Source organism: Gossypium arboreum, chromosome 8 (assembly GCF_025698485.1).
Source record: "Gossypium arboreum isolate Shixiya-1 chromosome 8, ASM2569848v2, whole genome shotgun sequence".
NCBI classification, from domain to species: domain Eukaryota; kingdom Viridiplantae; phylum Streptophyta; class Magnoliopsida; order Malvales; family Malvaceae; genus Gossypium; species Gossypium arboreum.
In genome coordinates, this window is record NC_069077.1 from 135,317,971 (window position 1) to 135,334,105 (window position 16,135).

Genomic DNA, 16,135 nt, shown 5'->3' on the forward strand with positions numbered 1-16,135 from the left:
GATTAATCTCTAGCCCCCTATTTCGTTGGTTCTTAATATTTCTAAAGTAGTGACTATATGAGAGTAGGGTTAATCTGGAGTGCCAGAGGACTATTAGGTGCTGGATTAAGGTGGAAGGTTGGTTCAGGGCGAAGGGTCTTACAAAATTCAATCTCCAAGCATTAATAACATTGTATGGGCTTCTGATTTGATACAATCGTAACAACTGGAATTCGCACCATTGTTAGTGCAGGTGAAGCCGACTGTATTCCAAGGAATCATCAAGGAGACAACCGAGAATGCACACAGTCAAAAGCAGATACAATTCCTCCTATTGCTATCAGAAACTTATACAAGCAAATGTGACAAATTACAACCCCAACAAAAATCATACGAGGTTCACTGGTCTCCTCCTTTTATTCGTTTGTCAAAGCAAATTTTGATCTGGGTTCCAATTCTGGATTCAAATAATGGGGATAATAGTGAGAAATAATGATGGACAAGTGATAGGAGTGTGAACAAAGACATACCTAGCTCCTTTGTTATTGAAGTTTTAACTTGTCTACAGCTGATTCAATTTACTAGTGAAATGGGTTTTAGATTCATTGAAATTGAGACAGACTCACAATCAATCATTAATAAACTCTTTGAGACAAAAGAGGACAACTTTTTGGTTAGTGCTTACATTTGAGATGCCAAAATTATCTCGAAAAGCTTTGAACAAGGCAACACAGTAGCTCATAGTCTTGCAAAAGAATGTTTCAACAGATTAGAGAGTACCTTTTGGGTAGAAGAAGCGCCGATTTCAATGATGGGGGACAGGTTGTGTGGGTGGATCCACCGGATTGATAAGCTTCATTATCGGATTTCTAGCAGGGGAAAGGCTCGTTCTTGGCTTCCCGCCACTATGCATGCTTATAGTTTAGAGTATTTCACAGATAGATCAAAAAATTTGGAGCTAGAGGCATATTTGAGTTGTTGATCAGCTTTCGATTAAATCGAGTAAAAAAAATTCTTATTGATGAGTTTCATTTTATGATTCTAATTCGATTTAAAACTTTTTCAAGTTAAGTTGAATCGAATAAAATTGTTCAAGTTAAATTTAAAAAAGAACAATTAAACATGTCAAATTAATACCGAAAAAATAATTGTAAACATGAAACATGAATTTACTGTTCTAAAATTATTATTCTAGAATTTTTAAATTTTTATATATTCTTTAGCTTTTTAATTTTTATAATTTTTTAAAAATATAAATTTTGAAATTTTATAAATATTTTAATTTTTTGTAATTTTATTGAGAGATATCAATTTGTTAATTTTAAAATTAACAGAGACCAAAGGTATATTTATACCGATCTATTATTTTATTCAAATTATACCAGTTATCAAATTATTCGAATTATAAATTTTAACTTAACTCGAAACTCAAATTACTTATTCAAATTTATTGAAAAAAACCGAATAACTTGATTCGGTTAACTTAAAATTCGAATTATTTATTTATTTTTTCAAATCGAATCGAGTTTTACTCATTTTTAATCTAATTAACTTTGAAATGCAAATGAGGAAGAGAGAGAGCTGAAGAAGATGAATTGTTTATCTATTTTTGTTTTTTGAATTTTGAGATGGTTTTATGGCTATCATTTTCTTTTAATTCCTTCTCCTATTGTAACATGTATTAGGAGCTTTTCATCTCACAACTTAGGGGTATGACTGGGAAGGTTATAAATTGTCATTTGCCTATCAAAGGAGTTGTCGTTGACTAGCACAAAATTTTCATTCACATGGTCTTCATCTTCATTTTCTTCTCATTCCTATGTGTAAGATTCTCTTTTAGAGCTTTTTAAATTCCATTTGGATAGATTTTAGAACTTTTTAAATTCCATTTGGATAGACGATGACAGTAGTGCGATAGAATTTTTTATTTTATAGTTATAATAATTAATTTCATCGTTACCACTAATTGAATCTTACTAAAAATAAGCGCATAGGGCATTTAAAAACACCCCTAACCTTCCTCGTTAACTTAAGTGGCTGAGTAATGATTTTGCGGCTTCACAACTTTAACCATAAGCCGATTATCCCTCTCCACCCTGTTTGTAAAAACTCGAAAAAACAAAACCTGGGCTGGGTCAAGATCAACGTCGATGCTACTGTCTCAAATGGAAGAATGGGTTTCGGGGTTATTGCAAGGGACGACGAGGGCTTTGTGGTGGACGGCTATGGGGGCTCTAAAGAATCGACGTTGAATAGCGAGTGGGCAGAGCTGTTGGCGCTAGAAGAAGGGGTGCAGCTGGCCAGGAAATTAAAGCTTCAAAGACTGGTCTTTGAATCAGACAACGCAAGCATTGTAAACAAGATTGGAAGAAATGGGCAGGATATCACGATTCTGGGGCAGCGTGCGTACGATACTTGCATGCAATTGAAGACTTTTGAAGCGGCTGACGTGACGTGGGCTCCTAGAAGTTGTAATAAAATAGCCGATTTCATTTGCAATTTTGTTTTAAATAACAATTGTTCTTGGGATTTTGACGTGAATTACCCCTAAAGAAATTCACGAGTACGTAATTCATGATGCTATTAATTGACTCTCGGCCTTTTTAGGTCTTTTTGATAAAAAAAAAAAAGAAAAAGAAAAGTCGCTGAGTAGAGGAGCATACGAAGCGACTCATTGATCATTGGAAGCGAAACGAGTTGACCTTGCTCTAAAACTAATGAAATAAGTTTTGGGGATGGAGTGCTTCAAGAGTGATGATAAGAACATATGACTTAAAGCTGGATTTTGCCATTATTAAAAAGCTGCAACTATTACATAACATATGAATTACATATTTTGATAAAAGAATTCCATAGTTAAGTCTCAACCAAAATTTAAAAACAAGCTTTATTTTAATATAATTTGTTTTCACCCTACATAAACAATAAGATAAATTTGATTATATGTCGGGTTGAACTGATGTAAAATTTTAGGTTTGTTTTCTATATTCAAATCCAACTAAAAATTTGGATCTAAAATTTTATACAAATCAGTCTATATTAAAAATGCTAAATTCGAGTTTGATCCAACCCGATTGTAATATAATTTTTAATATTACTTTTATATAAAAACAAAATTTAAAAATATAACATATTAAATACACTAAAAATATTAAAATAAATGTTTCTATTACATTGAAAATATAATATATATATATATATATAGCCATGTGATTCAGGCCAGCCCGGACCAAAAAAAATTTGCCTGAGGCCCAACTTGTTTAGAAAATGAATTTTATTTTTATTCAAACCTATATTTTTGTTTAAATCTTCTAACTTTTCAAACAAACATTCAGATCTGGACGAAGAACTTAATCCATAATCAGGCTTACATCAATATACTAAAACAACTAATAAGTTAAAAGCAAAAGTGTTACTTATAAATATATTTATATAAAAAAATTAAAATTAAAAGTTAGAAAACTGTTTTAGTCAAAAAAAAAGTTCGAAAAATGATTAAAGGTTGAAGATTGTTGTCCACAAAATATGTATCATAACTGCATCTGGTTAGGGAAGAATTAGTCAAGAAATCCATCAATGTGACTCTCACTTGTTGGCAATGGACCACAAATTTGTTAATTGTGATCTCACAGAAGTGGTCTGGTTTGGAGGACCCTTCTCTATCACAATTCAATTTTCAGTCTTAATCTGATCAGATCTAGTAATGGTCACTAGTCGATGATCTAAACAACATGGAAATGAGATATTTTTATACCATCCTCGCATTTACGTAAAATTTTTAGTTGCTGGACTTCATATTTAGGCTTTGTTTATTGTTACGGTTGAAAAGTATTCTTCAAAATTTTAATTTCAAATGAAAAATTTTAATAAATAAGCAGCTTTTCAAATAAAACATTGATTTTAAATTGATATTTTTTTTATGAATTACAATAATAGAGTAAAGCCTAAACAATAAATGCAACTAGTGCGATTTAGACCCAAGCTACACTTAAGGTAATGAACACCCTTAACTATTAAAACATCACATAGGGCTCTTAAATTGAGATTTTAACCCAAGCTAAAAGTGCTTTTCAATAAAATTACCTTTTTATACCCCGTTAAATATTATATTTTATAACATTATGTCTAAAATTATAATTTTATCTTCTAAAGCACCTTTTGATTTTAATGATAAATACTATCAAATTTTCAAAAGCTCTTTTTTACCTCATTTTTTAACCTTAATGGTAAACTAGTCTTTAGTGCGTTTTATAAAGAATAGAATATCATGGAAGTTATTATGTATTTGAATAGATATTAGATAGGGACCAAAGTATTTGAATAGACGAAGGAATAGAGAGCAAGTGGAATCTCTTTCTTAGAACCGGAATATCTTCCTTAACCATAAAGAGAAGAAAAATGGGTAGCTTTAGATGTGTAGTTATGCAAATGATTAGGCTAACAATATAGTTCTAACTTGTAAAAGGTCGTATTCTATTTTATCTTATTTGATTAATTCTACTCCATTGGGGAGAATAAGTATTCGTAATTCCAGATTAATGAATGGAGAGAAGAACTAGAGTAACATCATAGAGGGAAAATCAAAGCTGAATTAGAACATCATCCTAACTCTTATATGTATTGAAACTCTAATGCATGATATGGAAATGATAAAATCGATACAAGAAGACGAACAAGTTATAAGAAAAATTAAAATTGGGCAAAAATGACAACCAATATGGACTTCTCGTTCAGCTGGTCCCTACTCTATTATGTGTTTTTTTTTCTTTTTATTTTTTTCGTCGATTACAAATTAAAGTTTTTAGAATCGAATCGGTGATTGAACTATCAGAATGCTGATTTATTGTTTCAATAAATCTATTCAATTCGATTAAATAAATCATTAAAAATTTATAAAAATAAAAAATATATATTAAAAATCTGATTCAATTGTTTGGTTCAGCAAATTATGTCTAATTCTCGAATTTAGGGTTTACCAAGCTAATTACTTTTTTCCCCAATTATAATTTACTTTAAATTTCAGTACTTCAATAAGCTAAGTCCGTATTGCAGCCCAACAACAATATAAACCGAGACCCATATGTAGTTTGGCAGGTTTTGAGGAACTGGATTGCTGGCACTTGCACTATTGAATACGACATCGTATGCAAGCTTTTCCCTATATCACCTCCTTTTCTTGCTCGCAAAGATATAACCCTCCTGCGACATTATAAAAAAATCCCGAAAGAAAAAATTTAACAAGAAGAGACTATATTCAAAAAGGAAAAAAAGAAGAGGAAAATGGAGGCACCAAAGACGATTCAGCACGAAATTGGAGGAGTCCAGAACGACGCCCTGCGATTCGGTCTCCACGGCGTTAAGAGCGACCTCGTCGGATCTCACCCTCTCCAATCTGCTTACGAATCAGTAATCCCTACAACCGTTTGTTTCCCTAGAAAATATACGAGACTTAATATTATTATTTTGTTTGTTTATTTGTGTGTGTGTTTCATCTTGTTGCGTTCATTACTCAGATCTCAAACGCACGCCTGAGCATAGTTGATCGACCGCATTATATTTTTGAAAAAAAAAAAAGTGGTTTTAGGGTTTTTGTTGCTAGATGGTTCTTATGAAGTTAAAAATAGCTACTTATTTTTTTTAAAGATTTTTAATTAGGTTTTGAGGTAGTATTGGGAATGGAATACTATTTAGTTATATGTGTTTTTTTTTTTTTTTTTCTTGTAGGCAAAGAAAACGCAGGAAGAGATGAAGAGGAAAGTTCTGGCCAATACTTATGGGACAGCAATGCCACTCAAAATGGATCTCGATAGGCAAATTCTCTCGCGGTATGTTTCTATCTTTATGCCAAATTACTGCTCTTTTAATCCCAATTTTAAGCTGTTGAAGTTCAACAAATTGCTTTAGACTTGTCTGCATAATTAGAGTTTCATCTTCCCTGATGACATAATTATATGAGCCCTGTCAGTTTCTTAATGGCATAAACATGGAGAATAGAGTTTAGAAGAGGTTTAGAATAAAGAATTCGAATACATTATTTTTATCTCCAAGTGGTGAAGAAAACCAAGAGGGGGATGAATGGTTCTTACAAAAATTGAAGTGAAATTCTCATCCAAGTGAAAAATATCTAGAAATTAAGTACTTGATGAAAAATATAAACAATTCATGCAAGTATATGGCCTGTAAATAAAGTAAAAGAATAGGGAAAGTAGAGCTAACAGAACAATATAGAGTTTCTACCCTTTCTTTCAGCACCTGCATGCTCACTTCGTGCCCTTGTCAAAGTACTCAATCCACTAAATTGATATATATATATTTATGCTTTATTCCATGTATAACTTTTAGAATCCCTGTCTTTTCTAGGCTTAGGTAGCAACGTTGTATCCTCTAAGGCTTCTTCCCAAATTTTAGTTGGCCAAGGGTCTTGCACACCTTGAATCCCTTCTATTTCAAGGATTTTCTTGAATCTCTTAAGAACTTCTAAAGGGTAGGTTTTTGGTACTTTTTAGGCACAAATGAAGAGACTTATTCAATAATATAACAAATGAATCCAAATGATGAAGAAAAGTCATTTCTGGAAGAGAAGGCTTATATGGAAGCACTCATCTTCTTGTCATGTCCAAATTAAGAATCGGGTTGGCCTTATCATTTTTTTTTCATTATTAATGATTGTAGATTGTTGGGAAGTTCTTTTATGAAGATTTTTCTTTCCACCATGGTGTGTATAAAATGTGCTAGTATTATGGTTTTTATTCTTAAAGATCTGTGCATCTATTTGAAATAGGAAGAAATCTCAAAAACTCTGCTCATACGGGAGTACTTTATTTTTTTGGTTATTTTACTTAGTGTTTGTATCTATTTTCCATGTTATAATCATGTTTAAGGTGTTATATATTTATAAAAATTTTGATCTGGACGCATTAATGATCCATGTTATATAGATTTGACTCATTTGTGTTGTGTTGTGTTAGCGTCTCTTTTATGTTAGGGGACATGCATATATCTAAATGGTAATTAAAAATTTCCCTTACTGGTTTTAGAGAGGGCATGGATTTGGACCAGACAGATTAGAAAAGCCTAATTATCCCTATAGTGAACAAAGACTACCAAGATGTATATAGTGTATGACATCTTTAGTGGCAATTATCAGATTTAGAATTCACTGCTGAATAACATCTTTTATTTATATTCTTTGAAAATTATGCAGGTTTCAGAGGCCATTGCTACCATCTTCGATGCTAGGGTTGGAAGCGGTGACAGGAACTTTAGATGATTTTGGCTTTGAGGATTATCTAAATGGTATAATAATACATACTAAAATCAAAATAAGCTCTCTTTTCCTTGTGACTATTGCACATATTCATCCCATGGTAATGTTTATTTTGCGGGTTATCTGAAATTTAAAATTAATGTTGTTTGTTGCAGATCCTCGAGATTCGGAGACTGTTCGGCCATTGGACTTGCACCACAGCATGGAAGTTCGTCTCGGCCTCTCCAAGGGACCAGTCTGGCCTAGTTTTATGTGAGATTTTCATTGACTACTTCAGTGTTGTCCCATGAAGGAAGTCACTGCTGAACTTTTTATTTTCCCTTAATGAATTTAGCCGTTCTGGCCTTTGTATAATGCACATCAGCTTTTTTTATTGTGTTGGGTTGAACTTCTTGAAAACCAACTGCTTTGACAACTATTTAATCCAATACCAAGGCCAATACTAAAGCTGGAGATGTTTATGGGTGGAGTTATGTCACTGTTTGAAAACTCACCCAAAGCCACAAGGCTCTTGCTCTTTTATACGCATTCTTGATTGGAAGTAGATTCCTTTTAGTACCTTTTGCCTATTGTTAGAAAGCAAATTATCTAAAAGCCAAAAAAAAGGAACCAAACCAAACCATTATAGAGTTTGGATTGATTGGTGGTCTAACCAATCTGATTGGTTTGATTGCCGGTTCAATTTTAATTAAATTAAATTAAATTATATATTTAAAAATTTGGTTCAAATGGTTTTGAGCTGTTCTTTGAAAAGTTGTTGCTATCTTTTTATTTGGATTGATATATTGATTGAGTTTTCGAGTGAACAATGAAGGAATATTTACTTGTTTAACATTGCTACAATGACAATGCCAAAGAAAGACTAAGAAAATTGGAATTGGAAATATAATGTTCTAATTTGACTTTTTAAAATATAGTTTGGTTTTGATCAAAATTATAATTAAATACATTCGATTTGGATTGATATACATGACAAAAAATCATAATTGCTGGAAACGAATTGAATTGTAATTTTATAATATAAATATTTTATTCCTAAATGAAAAACTAACCCGTAAATTTATTTTGGTTTAAGTTTAAGACCCGACCAACTATACTAATATGGATAGATGGAAGTTAACTTTGTGATACCTAATTTGATTTCATTATATTTTAAATAAGGGTAAATTACACTAACAGTCATCCAACTTTGATGTGGCTGGCAAAACAGTCACCTAGGTTTTATTTTAGTCATTCAACTTTTGAAAAGTTACAAAACAGTTACTAACGTTATAAAAAAATGACAGAATAATCACTGATTAACAGTTTCCGTTAGGTTGTTAACAGGATGCTGACGTGGCAAGTTAATCAGCTGATGTGGCAAGTTAACTTGCCACGTTGGTGATGACTGTTGGTATAAAGGTTCCTATCTCCATCCTTCCATCTAACCAAACTGCAATTTTCACTCATCTCCTCTCACCATCTTTTTCGGCCGGGAACTTCCACAAAACGTCACCTTCAAAACAGATCTTAATGTCTTTGAACTCCAGCAGTGCTGCTATATACTCTCCTAAAAAAACAAACAACTCCTCCACCTCTCTTCATCTTCAACCTTTTTCATTTCTATGGCTGCTCATTTTCATCGTCTCACTTAACCATTCTCTTTATGGCTTGCGCCGTCCCTTTCTACAATCGTCGAACCCATTTTTCAAACCTAGTATCTGACCCGTCGAACCCATTTGCTCTACCAGTTGCATCATCCACTACAATTCCAATGCTTGCCTTCTTAAGCGCAGGTGCATCATTCACACCATTTCTAGTCATGCCACAAAGTCATTTGCTGTAATTCATTACAATCTCATATTTGTGCTCATGGGAACCATCAAGCCTGTAACCAGTTTCTTTGCCAATGGCTAATTCATAACTAGTGATCACCTTGATATTGACACCAAGATTTAGAACCAAATGAATTGTCTTCGCACTAAAAGCCTTGAAGGATCGAGCAAATGGAGTATACCCACAAACTCCCATGCTTCTCCTTGAACAACCTTGTGTTTTTCTTGCACAATTTGTCTAACCACATCAAGAGAGCCAAGTCCTCAATCTGCTTTGGCTTTTTTGGGATCACCTAGCATTCCAACAACACAGGCAACAATAGCATCTTGATTCCCAACCGAACTAAGCATATACATAAGCTTCCCAACCCAACCCAACTATTTTGGAGAAAAAATTTTCTTAGACTTTTTTTTTTAACGCCGGGAAGGGAAGAGTGAATGAGATTGAATATGAGAGGGTGAAAGGAAATGAGTGAGGAGCTTGAGGTTGAATATGAGATACAATGAATGGAGGGCCATTGGGTCTACATACAGGGCATAACAATTTTTCTTCTTTTTCTTCTTCTTTTCCTCTTCTTCTTTTTTTTTTCTTTTTCTCTAGCTTTAAAATGGTACTAGGAGGGTAGTTAAAGTGAGAGTAACCTGCCAACTGGACAGTTTTTTTGACAGCAATGACTCTGTCACCTGCCACGTCACTTTACCTTAACATCTATGACGGAAAACGACAAAAAGGACTGTTTTGTAATTTTTCGAAAATTGAGTAACTAAAATGAAACTTAGGTGACTATTGGTGTAATTTACCCTTTGAATAAAACCAAAGTAAATTATCTGTATATTAGTAAAAACTTACCAAGTTATGTTAATGAAAATAAAATCTTTATTTCAAAAATAAAATCTTTAAAATATTATATCTAAAATTTTTAGTTTAATAGAAGGTGAAAGAGAGTTTCTTTCAATGCGAATGGTTGTTTTAGACCAATTAAGCCTTCAATCAATATGGAATTATTAAACCAATATTTAAACTCTTTTTGTGAATTTTTTAATAATTTCTTTAATCAAATTGGTTGAATTGACAAATAGTCAGACCGATTTGATCATCAGTCTAGTTTTGAAAACTTTTGATGGATGTTTTGAAGACTTTAAGAATTTATATCGAATCTTATTATATATAAATTATTTTTAAATTTATTCGATTGATAGTCCGTTAGTTTATTATTTTATTACAATGATTGATTTTGTTTTCCATTTATGGTTATTTAGATTATATTAAATGTAATTGTCATTATATCTTTACTATTATTAAGCCATTAATTAAATTTGTGTAATAAGTAAATCATAAAACATATCGAAAAAATTTTAAAATATATTTTATAAGTAATAAATATTATTACAATGATATTTTAATTTTAGATAAAATCTATAAAAAACTATTTAAACCCGCAATAAATTAAAAAAAACCATGAAACCTAAACTTAAGGAAATAAAATAATCAAAACCTTATATTATTATTTCTAGAATTTATAATTGCAGTAACAGTAGTAACTGTATTTTGTTTAAGAAAGAGGGAAGGGAAGATTGCGTGCGTAAGATAAGCTTCTTTACCTCGTTCCATAAACTCTGAGTTGGTTGCCTGTCTGTCTCCTCCACAATTCGCATCTAATTGCTTCTTCATTTTATCCCTCTCTCTTTCTCTCTCATCCCCATAATATATTAAATTAAATAAAAGCTTTTAACTTTACTAATTTCTTGTGTCTTGGCCCTTTCTTCACCCATTCTCCTTCAGATTTACTTTCTTTCTTCCTTTCGTTTTCCTTTTCTTTTCTATATTCTTGTTTCACTCGACTTTCGTTTGTTTTTAAAACGTTCATTATCCGGAATCCGATTGGCTTTCTTTTCTTTTTCTTTTTCAATTTTTTTGGGCAAAATCTGGTGCTGATTTATGGTAAAATTAGGGTTTCGTTTTGAGTTTCCCTCTCTTTAATATGGTTCCGTGGGGCGGCCTCACTTGCTGCTTGAGTGCAGCCGCTCTTTATCTTCTTGGAATCAGCAGTGGCAGGTTAGTTTTTCCGTTAACTGTATCAGTAATACTGATTTTATCTGGTTTTTTTTTTTTTTATCTATGCACTTGACAGAAATTTCAGGGAAAAAAAGAAAATAAAGTTTTAATGAAATTCCATGCTTAAAACGGTGGAACAGGGATGCACAGATTCTCAAGACGGTCACTCGAGTCAATCAGCTTAAGGAATTGGGTATGGAGCTAATTTCTCTTTTTGCGTTTTATCATTTATGTGATTTGTTTGATTTCTTCATAATTTTTTGAGATTTATAGCTGTTGGGTATTGGTTTCTGTTGTTTTTATAACTTTTTGAAGGAAATGAGAGAAATAGGCAAATAATTTAGGATTTGGTTTAAGTTTTACCATTTTCTAACTTGTGTCAACTTAATACTATCTGCCCTCTCTATAACATCATTTCATTATAACAATCAAGTTATAATCAAGTTTGTTGTAGAACCGATTTTTATGTTTATTTTTCATCTATAACAACAACATTGTTACTCTTTAATAAGTTAGTTCTTTATAACATTTTGTCTCAAATTTTGATAAAAGTTGTTCTATTCTTAAATGAAATGAATTTCTTAGTTAAGATATTATTTTAATAAAATTTTAATTTTATATAAAAATATTAATAATACATTATTAAATGAAAATAATCTTGAATAAATGTAATTTCATTTACAAATTTTATTAAAGATACACTGCAATCTGAATCTCACTAATTAACAATATTATTAATATATTATAGTTTTTAAATTTGAAAATTCAAATATTATCTAAATCTCAAATGCTATTATAGGTGTATAACAACCACCTCTTTGTAACATCCAAAATTTTGTCGAAAAATGGGGCTGTTATAGAGAGGATTGATTGCATATCAAGTTCGAGAACTGGTTCTGCATTTATTGATCATTTAAGAATTTATTGGTTATTTTGCTAATTAGTTACCTTGGAACATCCCAAGTGCTCATGAGTGTAGCAATAAGTTCATTGTCCTTGATCATTGATTTGCCAGCAAGTTTATTGAGTACCAGTTTAACTTTCATTATTTCATGTTAAAAACTTCGGATAACATTGGAAATTATCCTATGGTATGTCAACTCTTCATTTCTTTGAAGTACTTGTGTATTTGTGTTCAGCACATATCCTTGTTCAAAATTAAAACTTCCTATGTTATGTCAACTATTAGGGAAAACGTAGGAAAAATTAAGTATACCCCTGTTAGATAAGTACTTATATCCAACACTTGCATTCGATTCCAAGTAACATAGAAATGATATTGTCCACCTTAAACATTAACTAATGAAAAATGGGTGTTGGACACATGTATTTGATTGTTGGTGTGAGTTTTATTTGCATTTTCACTTGTTATGGCTCTAAAGATGTTCATCATTAAATTAATGTTAGGTGACAGACTTAATCGTTGATGATTTGGTTAGTTTCCTTCATTTGAATTTGCTACGCCGTGTCTTGATGATACCATGTTTCTTTCACCTTTCAGCTCAATTGCTAGATATTGAAAGTAAAGTGATTCCTTTAATCGTTACAATCTCCGGAAGAGTTGGTTCTGAGACCCCAATTAATTGTGAACATAGTGGATTAAGAGGTGTTATAGTAGAGGAAACGGTAACTTTCTTTTCTTAAATTAAAAGAGCATTAATGTTGGATTTTTTCCTGCTTGCATGTAATAATTCTTGTTCATGTATCTTTAGGCCGAGCAGCATTTTCTAAAGCACAATGATGCTGGTTCTTGGATACAAGATTCTGCTTTGATGCTTTCTATGAGTAAAGAGGTTCCGTGGTACCTGGTTAGAACATATTTCTCTTCATCCTTTTAGTTTGAGTTGTATGCTGGAATTGTTTATGTTTTCTGGGTTTCTAAGGTGGTTGTCATTTGAAATCACACTTGAAGGAACTATTTTGTGTTGCATAAGAATTGAGGTTGTTAATGTAGCTGATTTTCTGAAATTGTCTTTAAATTATTAATTATAGGATGATGGGACGGGTCGTGCATATGTAGTTGGTGCTCGCAGCGCAGCAGGTTTTGCACTAACTGTTGGAAGTGAAGTGTTTGAAGATTCAGGCCGATCAATTGTACGTGGAACATTAGACTATCTCCAAGGTCTCAAGGTATTTCTTCCAATGTCTTTTTTTGTCCATTTTATTGTAACACTTTCAGTTGAATTAAGCTTATTTGAGGGCCAATTTTGCTTCTAGATGCTTGGAGTGAAGAGAATAGAGCGTGTGCTTCCCATTGGTTCTTCCTTGACTGTTGTTGGTGAGGTAGGTTTTGGATAATGATTGCCTTGAGTTTCTGATGATGCAGGAATATTGATGCAAATTGCAGTGTACAAAAATATATAAATATTAGGAAATTGCAATGCTGTACTAGTTAATATGCTTGGTGCTTTCTGCCTTTCTCCCTACCAAGGTTTTGAAGTTGAATTCTTGGATATGTGTATAGAAGTATCTTGTGCGTGCAATTATGGTAGAAAACCAATTTTTTTTTTAAATTTTTTTTAAGGAAAGTATAATTTTAAAGCGGTCCATCCTGATGCATATATGGTCCTAAATGAGTAGAAGGTTATGTTTCAATGTGATTGGACACTGAAGTCTTATCTTAAAACATTAAAGGCCCAGTGCTGAAGCAGTTTGATCATAGTTTTTAATGGACATGAAACAAAACTTGATCTAGTATTTGAGATTGATCTTTGGTCCAGGTAACTTAGTCAAGGCCATAGTTTTGGCTCTGCCTAGAAGTTTGTTGCTGCTATTATTGGGTTCATAATTTGTATTTTGGTTATCTCATTTTGCCTCTCCTATACATGGTAGGCTGTCAAGGATGACGTTGGAACAATTCGGATTCAGAAACCCCATAAAGGACCGTTTTATGTGTCCCCCAAATCTATTGATCAACTCATTTCCAACCTTGGAAAGTGGGCTAGGTTGTAAATATTCAGGACTTAGGACTTTTTTTCTCACATTTTCAAGTTTCAGTGATTATTTCAAAAAATTAAGAGAGTAACAGGTCCAATTTTTTAGATTGTACAAGTATGCTTCGTTTGGACTGACCATCTTTGGCGCCTTCCTAATCACCAAGCATGCAATCCTTTATTTCTTGGAGAGAAGACGCCGACGTGAATTGCAGCGAAGGTATGCTTGATGAGTGCTTGTAGTAATTGTTGAGAAACACCAGGGTATGAATTGAATATTGAGAGCAATTAACATTTAGTAGTATCCCCCTTTTAAGAGAGGCACGTATTTACAAGCATCTGCTTATGTTATTTTCTGTAATAACAAACTCAATTGTAAACTTTGTTCATTCAGGGTTCTTGCTGCTGCAGCTAAGAGATCCGGGCCAGATAATGAAGGTAATATGCTGTCTAAATGATGGTTGTTGTTATGGTCTTATCTGTGTAAGATTTTGGGATCTCACAGTAATTTCTGTAGATCCAACTTTGAAAGTTGAAAACGGAGCAGAACCCAAGAGAGATCGCATGATGCCAAATATATGTGTAATATGCCTTGAGCAAGAGTACAATGCCGTTTTTATTCAGTAAGTTCAGTAGTTGCATCCTTTTTGAGTAGTCAGATCCAAATTTTAACAAGATGCTGCTTGCTGTGAAAATAAAGGCTTTACATCTGACTAGTTTATGCATTAATTTCCATTAAGTACTTATATGATTTTGCTTAGTTCATATCAGTCTCATTTGAAAATTCTATCAATATCTAATCTGATCCATAAAGTTCTGTTGGATCAGTCACTTCTGTATATAATAGAATTTCTATTGCCTCTATTACATATCGTGAGTTGCAAATAAGATGTTCACTCGTTGTGCATATATTCCAGTAGACAGCAATATATCACCATTACCATTACCATGTAACGACAATATTCCACATAAATGCTAAGGTTTTCCTTATGAAGGATTGTTGTTTGTCGTATGAAATATGCTGATGCTGTTGATCCAAGAGCATTATATGTATATATCCTTGTCATTTTCTGTCCCTCCTTTTTGGGTTGTGAATGGAATCACCTAATATTTGCCTTAGACTGCATTTTCTGACTCTTCTTTTTTATTGAAGTGCTCATGTTTGTCGTATGTCTGGACGTGGGTATGGGGATATAGCTATTTAAAGATCCTCCAAATACATGGAAAAACTTGGAAAAAATTGAATGTATATGTTGGATATGCATGTGCCTGATTAACATAGGCCTTAGAATATGTCATTCAAGCATTGATTTAGAATTTGGGTTTAGTATTTTCCATATTTGGCTGTTGCTTGAATTCCCTGTCCTCTTTTATGAGCTCAAGCCTGAAGCATTATGCCTGTGGTGATTGCTAGCCCTGCGGAGAGTATTATCTACATGTATACATGCCTTCTTTCAATTTGTTCTAGAATGCTTGGGAAGTTGTGTCTTCATGAATAACTTTAGTCTTGTTTGAAGTCTCACTGCATCGAAATTGTCGGACTCCTAGCAAAGTACTTATTGCTTATGATATTAATGCAGATGTGGCCATATGTGCTGCTGTACAACCTGCGCTTCACACTTAACCAGCTGTCCTCTTTGCCGGAGGCGTATTGAACAGGTTGTAAAAGTCTTTTGCCATTGAAGTTTCGGGTTATGAGATGTAGGGTTCATTTGGACCCCTGGTGGAAAGCAGCCTGACTGCACAGGGAGTCTCAGTTCTGTGATCGGAACCCCTCAAATAAGTGCCAACGTTATCAGCTGGGAGATGAGGATCTTTATTTTTGGCCAATTATGCAAATCCCTACTTGCTGCAAGCCCTATTATAACTTGCTTGATATCCTGTAAATATTGAAGGTTACTTTTTTTAAAAAAAATAATGTTATTTTGAATAATAGATGTTTTCATTGTTGTAATTTATTTACAGATGCAGTTTTTATTTTTTATTTTCCTTTTATTTTTATTTTGTATAAATTTGTTCACCACCTTAAAATATGTTTTTAACCTATGTTGTCTCGGATGAATAGAGTATGTTTTTTAACATGAGT

At 32.7% G+C, this 16,135-nt stretch overlaps 2 protein-coding genes and 1 long non-coding RNA gene across 3 annotated transcripts; 2 read left to right on the plus strand and 1 right to left on the minus strand.

Moving 5' to 3' along the window:
• Positions 1 to 138: 138 nt before the first annotated feature.
• LOC128296511 (uncharacterized) lies at positions 139 to 918 on the minus strand. The gene is made up of 2 exons (XR_008287120.1): positions 760 to 918; positions 139 to 436 (listed from the first exon to the last, which is right to left on the minus strand). It is a non-coding gene; the product is annotated as an uncharacterized LOC128296511 (long non-coding RNA).
• A 4,158-nt stretch (positions 919 to 5,076) lies between these two features.
• On the plus strand, positions 5,077 to 7,693 carry LOC108467832 (cyclin-B1-2-like). The gene is made up of 4 exons (XM_017768628.2): positions 5,077 to 5,385; positions 5,704 to 5,804; positions 7,184 to 7,275; positions 7,402 to 7,693. Exons 1-4 carry the CDS (start codon positions 5,260 to 5,262, stop codon positions 7,500 to 7,502), a joined length of 420 nt encoding a protein of 139 aa, XP_017624117.1. The 5' UTR covers positions 5,077 to 5,259; the 3' UTR covers positions 7,503 to 7,693.
• Positions 7,694 to 10,573: 2,880 nt separating this feature from the next.
• LOC108467491 (E3 ubiquitin-protein ligase SP1-like) lies at positions 10,574 to 16,128 on the plus strand. The gene is made up of 11 exons (XM_017768117.2): positions 10,574 to 11,116; positions 11,257 to 11,309; positions 12,618 to 12,742; positions 12,829 to 12,924; positions 13,109 to 13,246; positions 13,334 to 13,399; positions 13,949 to 14,061; positions 14,159 to 14,269; positions 14,444 to 14,487; positions 14,567 to 14,672; positions 15,630 to 16,128. The coding sequence occupies exons 1-11, from the start codon at positions 11,043 to 11,045 to the stop codon at positions 15,730 to 15,732; spliced, it is 1,029 nt and encodes a 342-aa protein (XP_017623606.1). The 5' UTR covers positions 10,574 to 11,042; the 3' UTR covers positions 15,733 to 16,128.
• The last annotated feature ends 7 nt before the right edge of the window (positions 16,129 to 16,135 follow it).

Coding starts and splice junctions, on each gene's coding strand:
- LOC108467832 (XM_017768628.2), top strand. CDS start 5,260: ATGGAGGCACCAAAGACGATTCAGCACGAAATTGGAGGAGTCCAGAAC. Junction 5,386..5,703: donor TCCAATCTGCTTACGAATCA/GTAATCCCTACA, acceptor TTTTTCTTGTAG/GCAAAGAAAACGCAGGAAGA. Junction 5,805..7,183: donor GATAGGCAAATTCTCTCGCG/GTATGTTTCTAT, acceptor AAAATTATGCAG/GTTTCAGAGGCCATTGCTAC.
- LOC108467491 (XM_017768117.2), top strand. CDS start 11,043: ATGGTTCCGTGGGGCGGCCTCACTTGCTGCTTGAGTGCAGCCGCTCTT. Junction 11,117..11,256: donor CTTGGAATCAGCAGTGGCAG/GTTAGTTTTTCC, acceptor ACGGTGGAACAG/GGATGCACAGATTCTCAAGA. Junction 14,673..15,629: donor TACAATGCCGTTTTTATTCA/GTAAGTTCAGTA, acceptor ATATTAATGCAG/ATGTGGCCATATGTGCTGCT.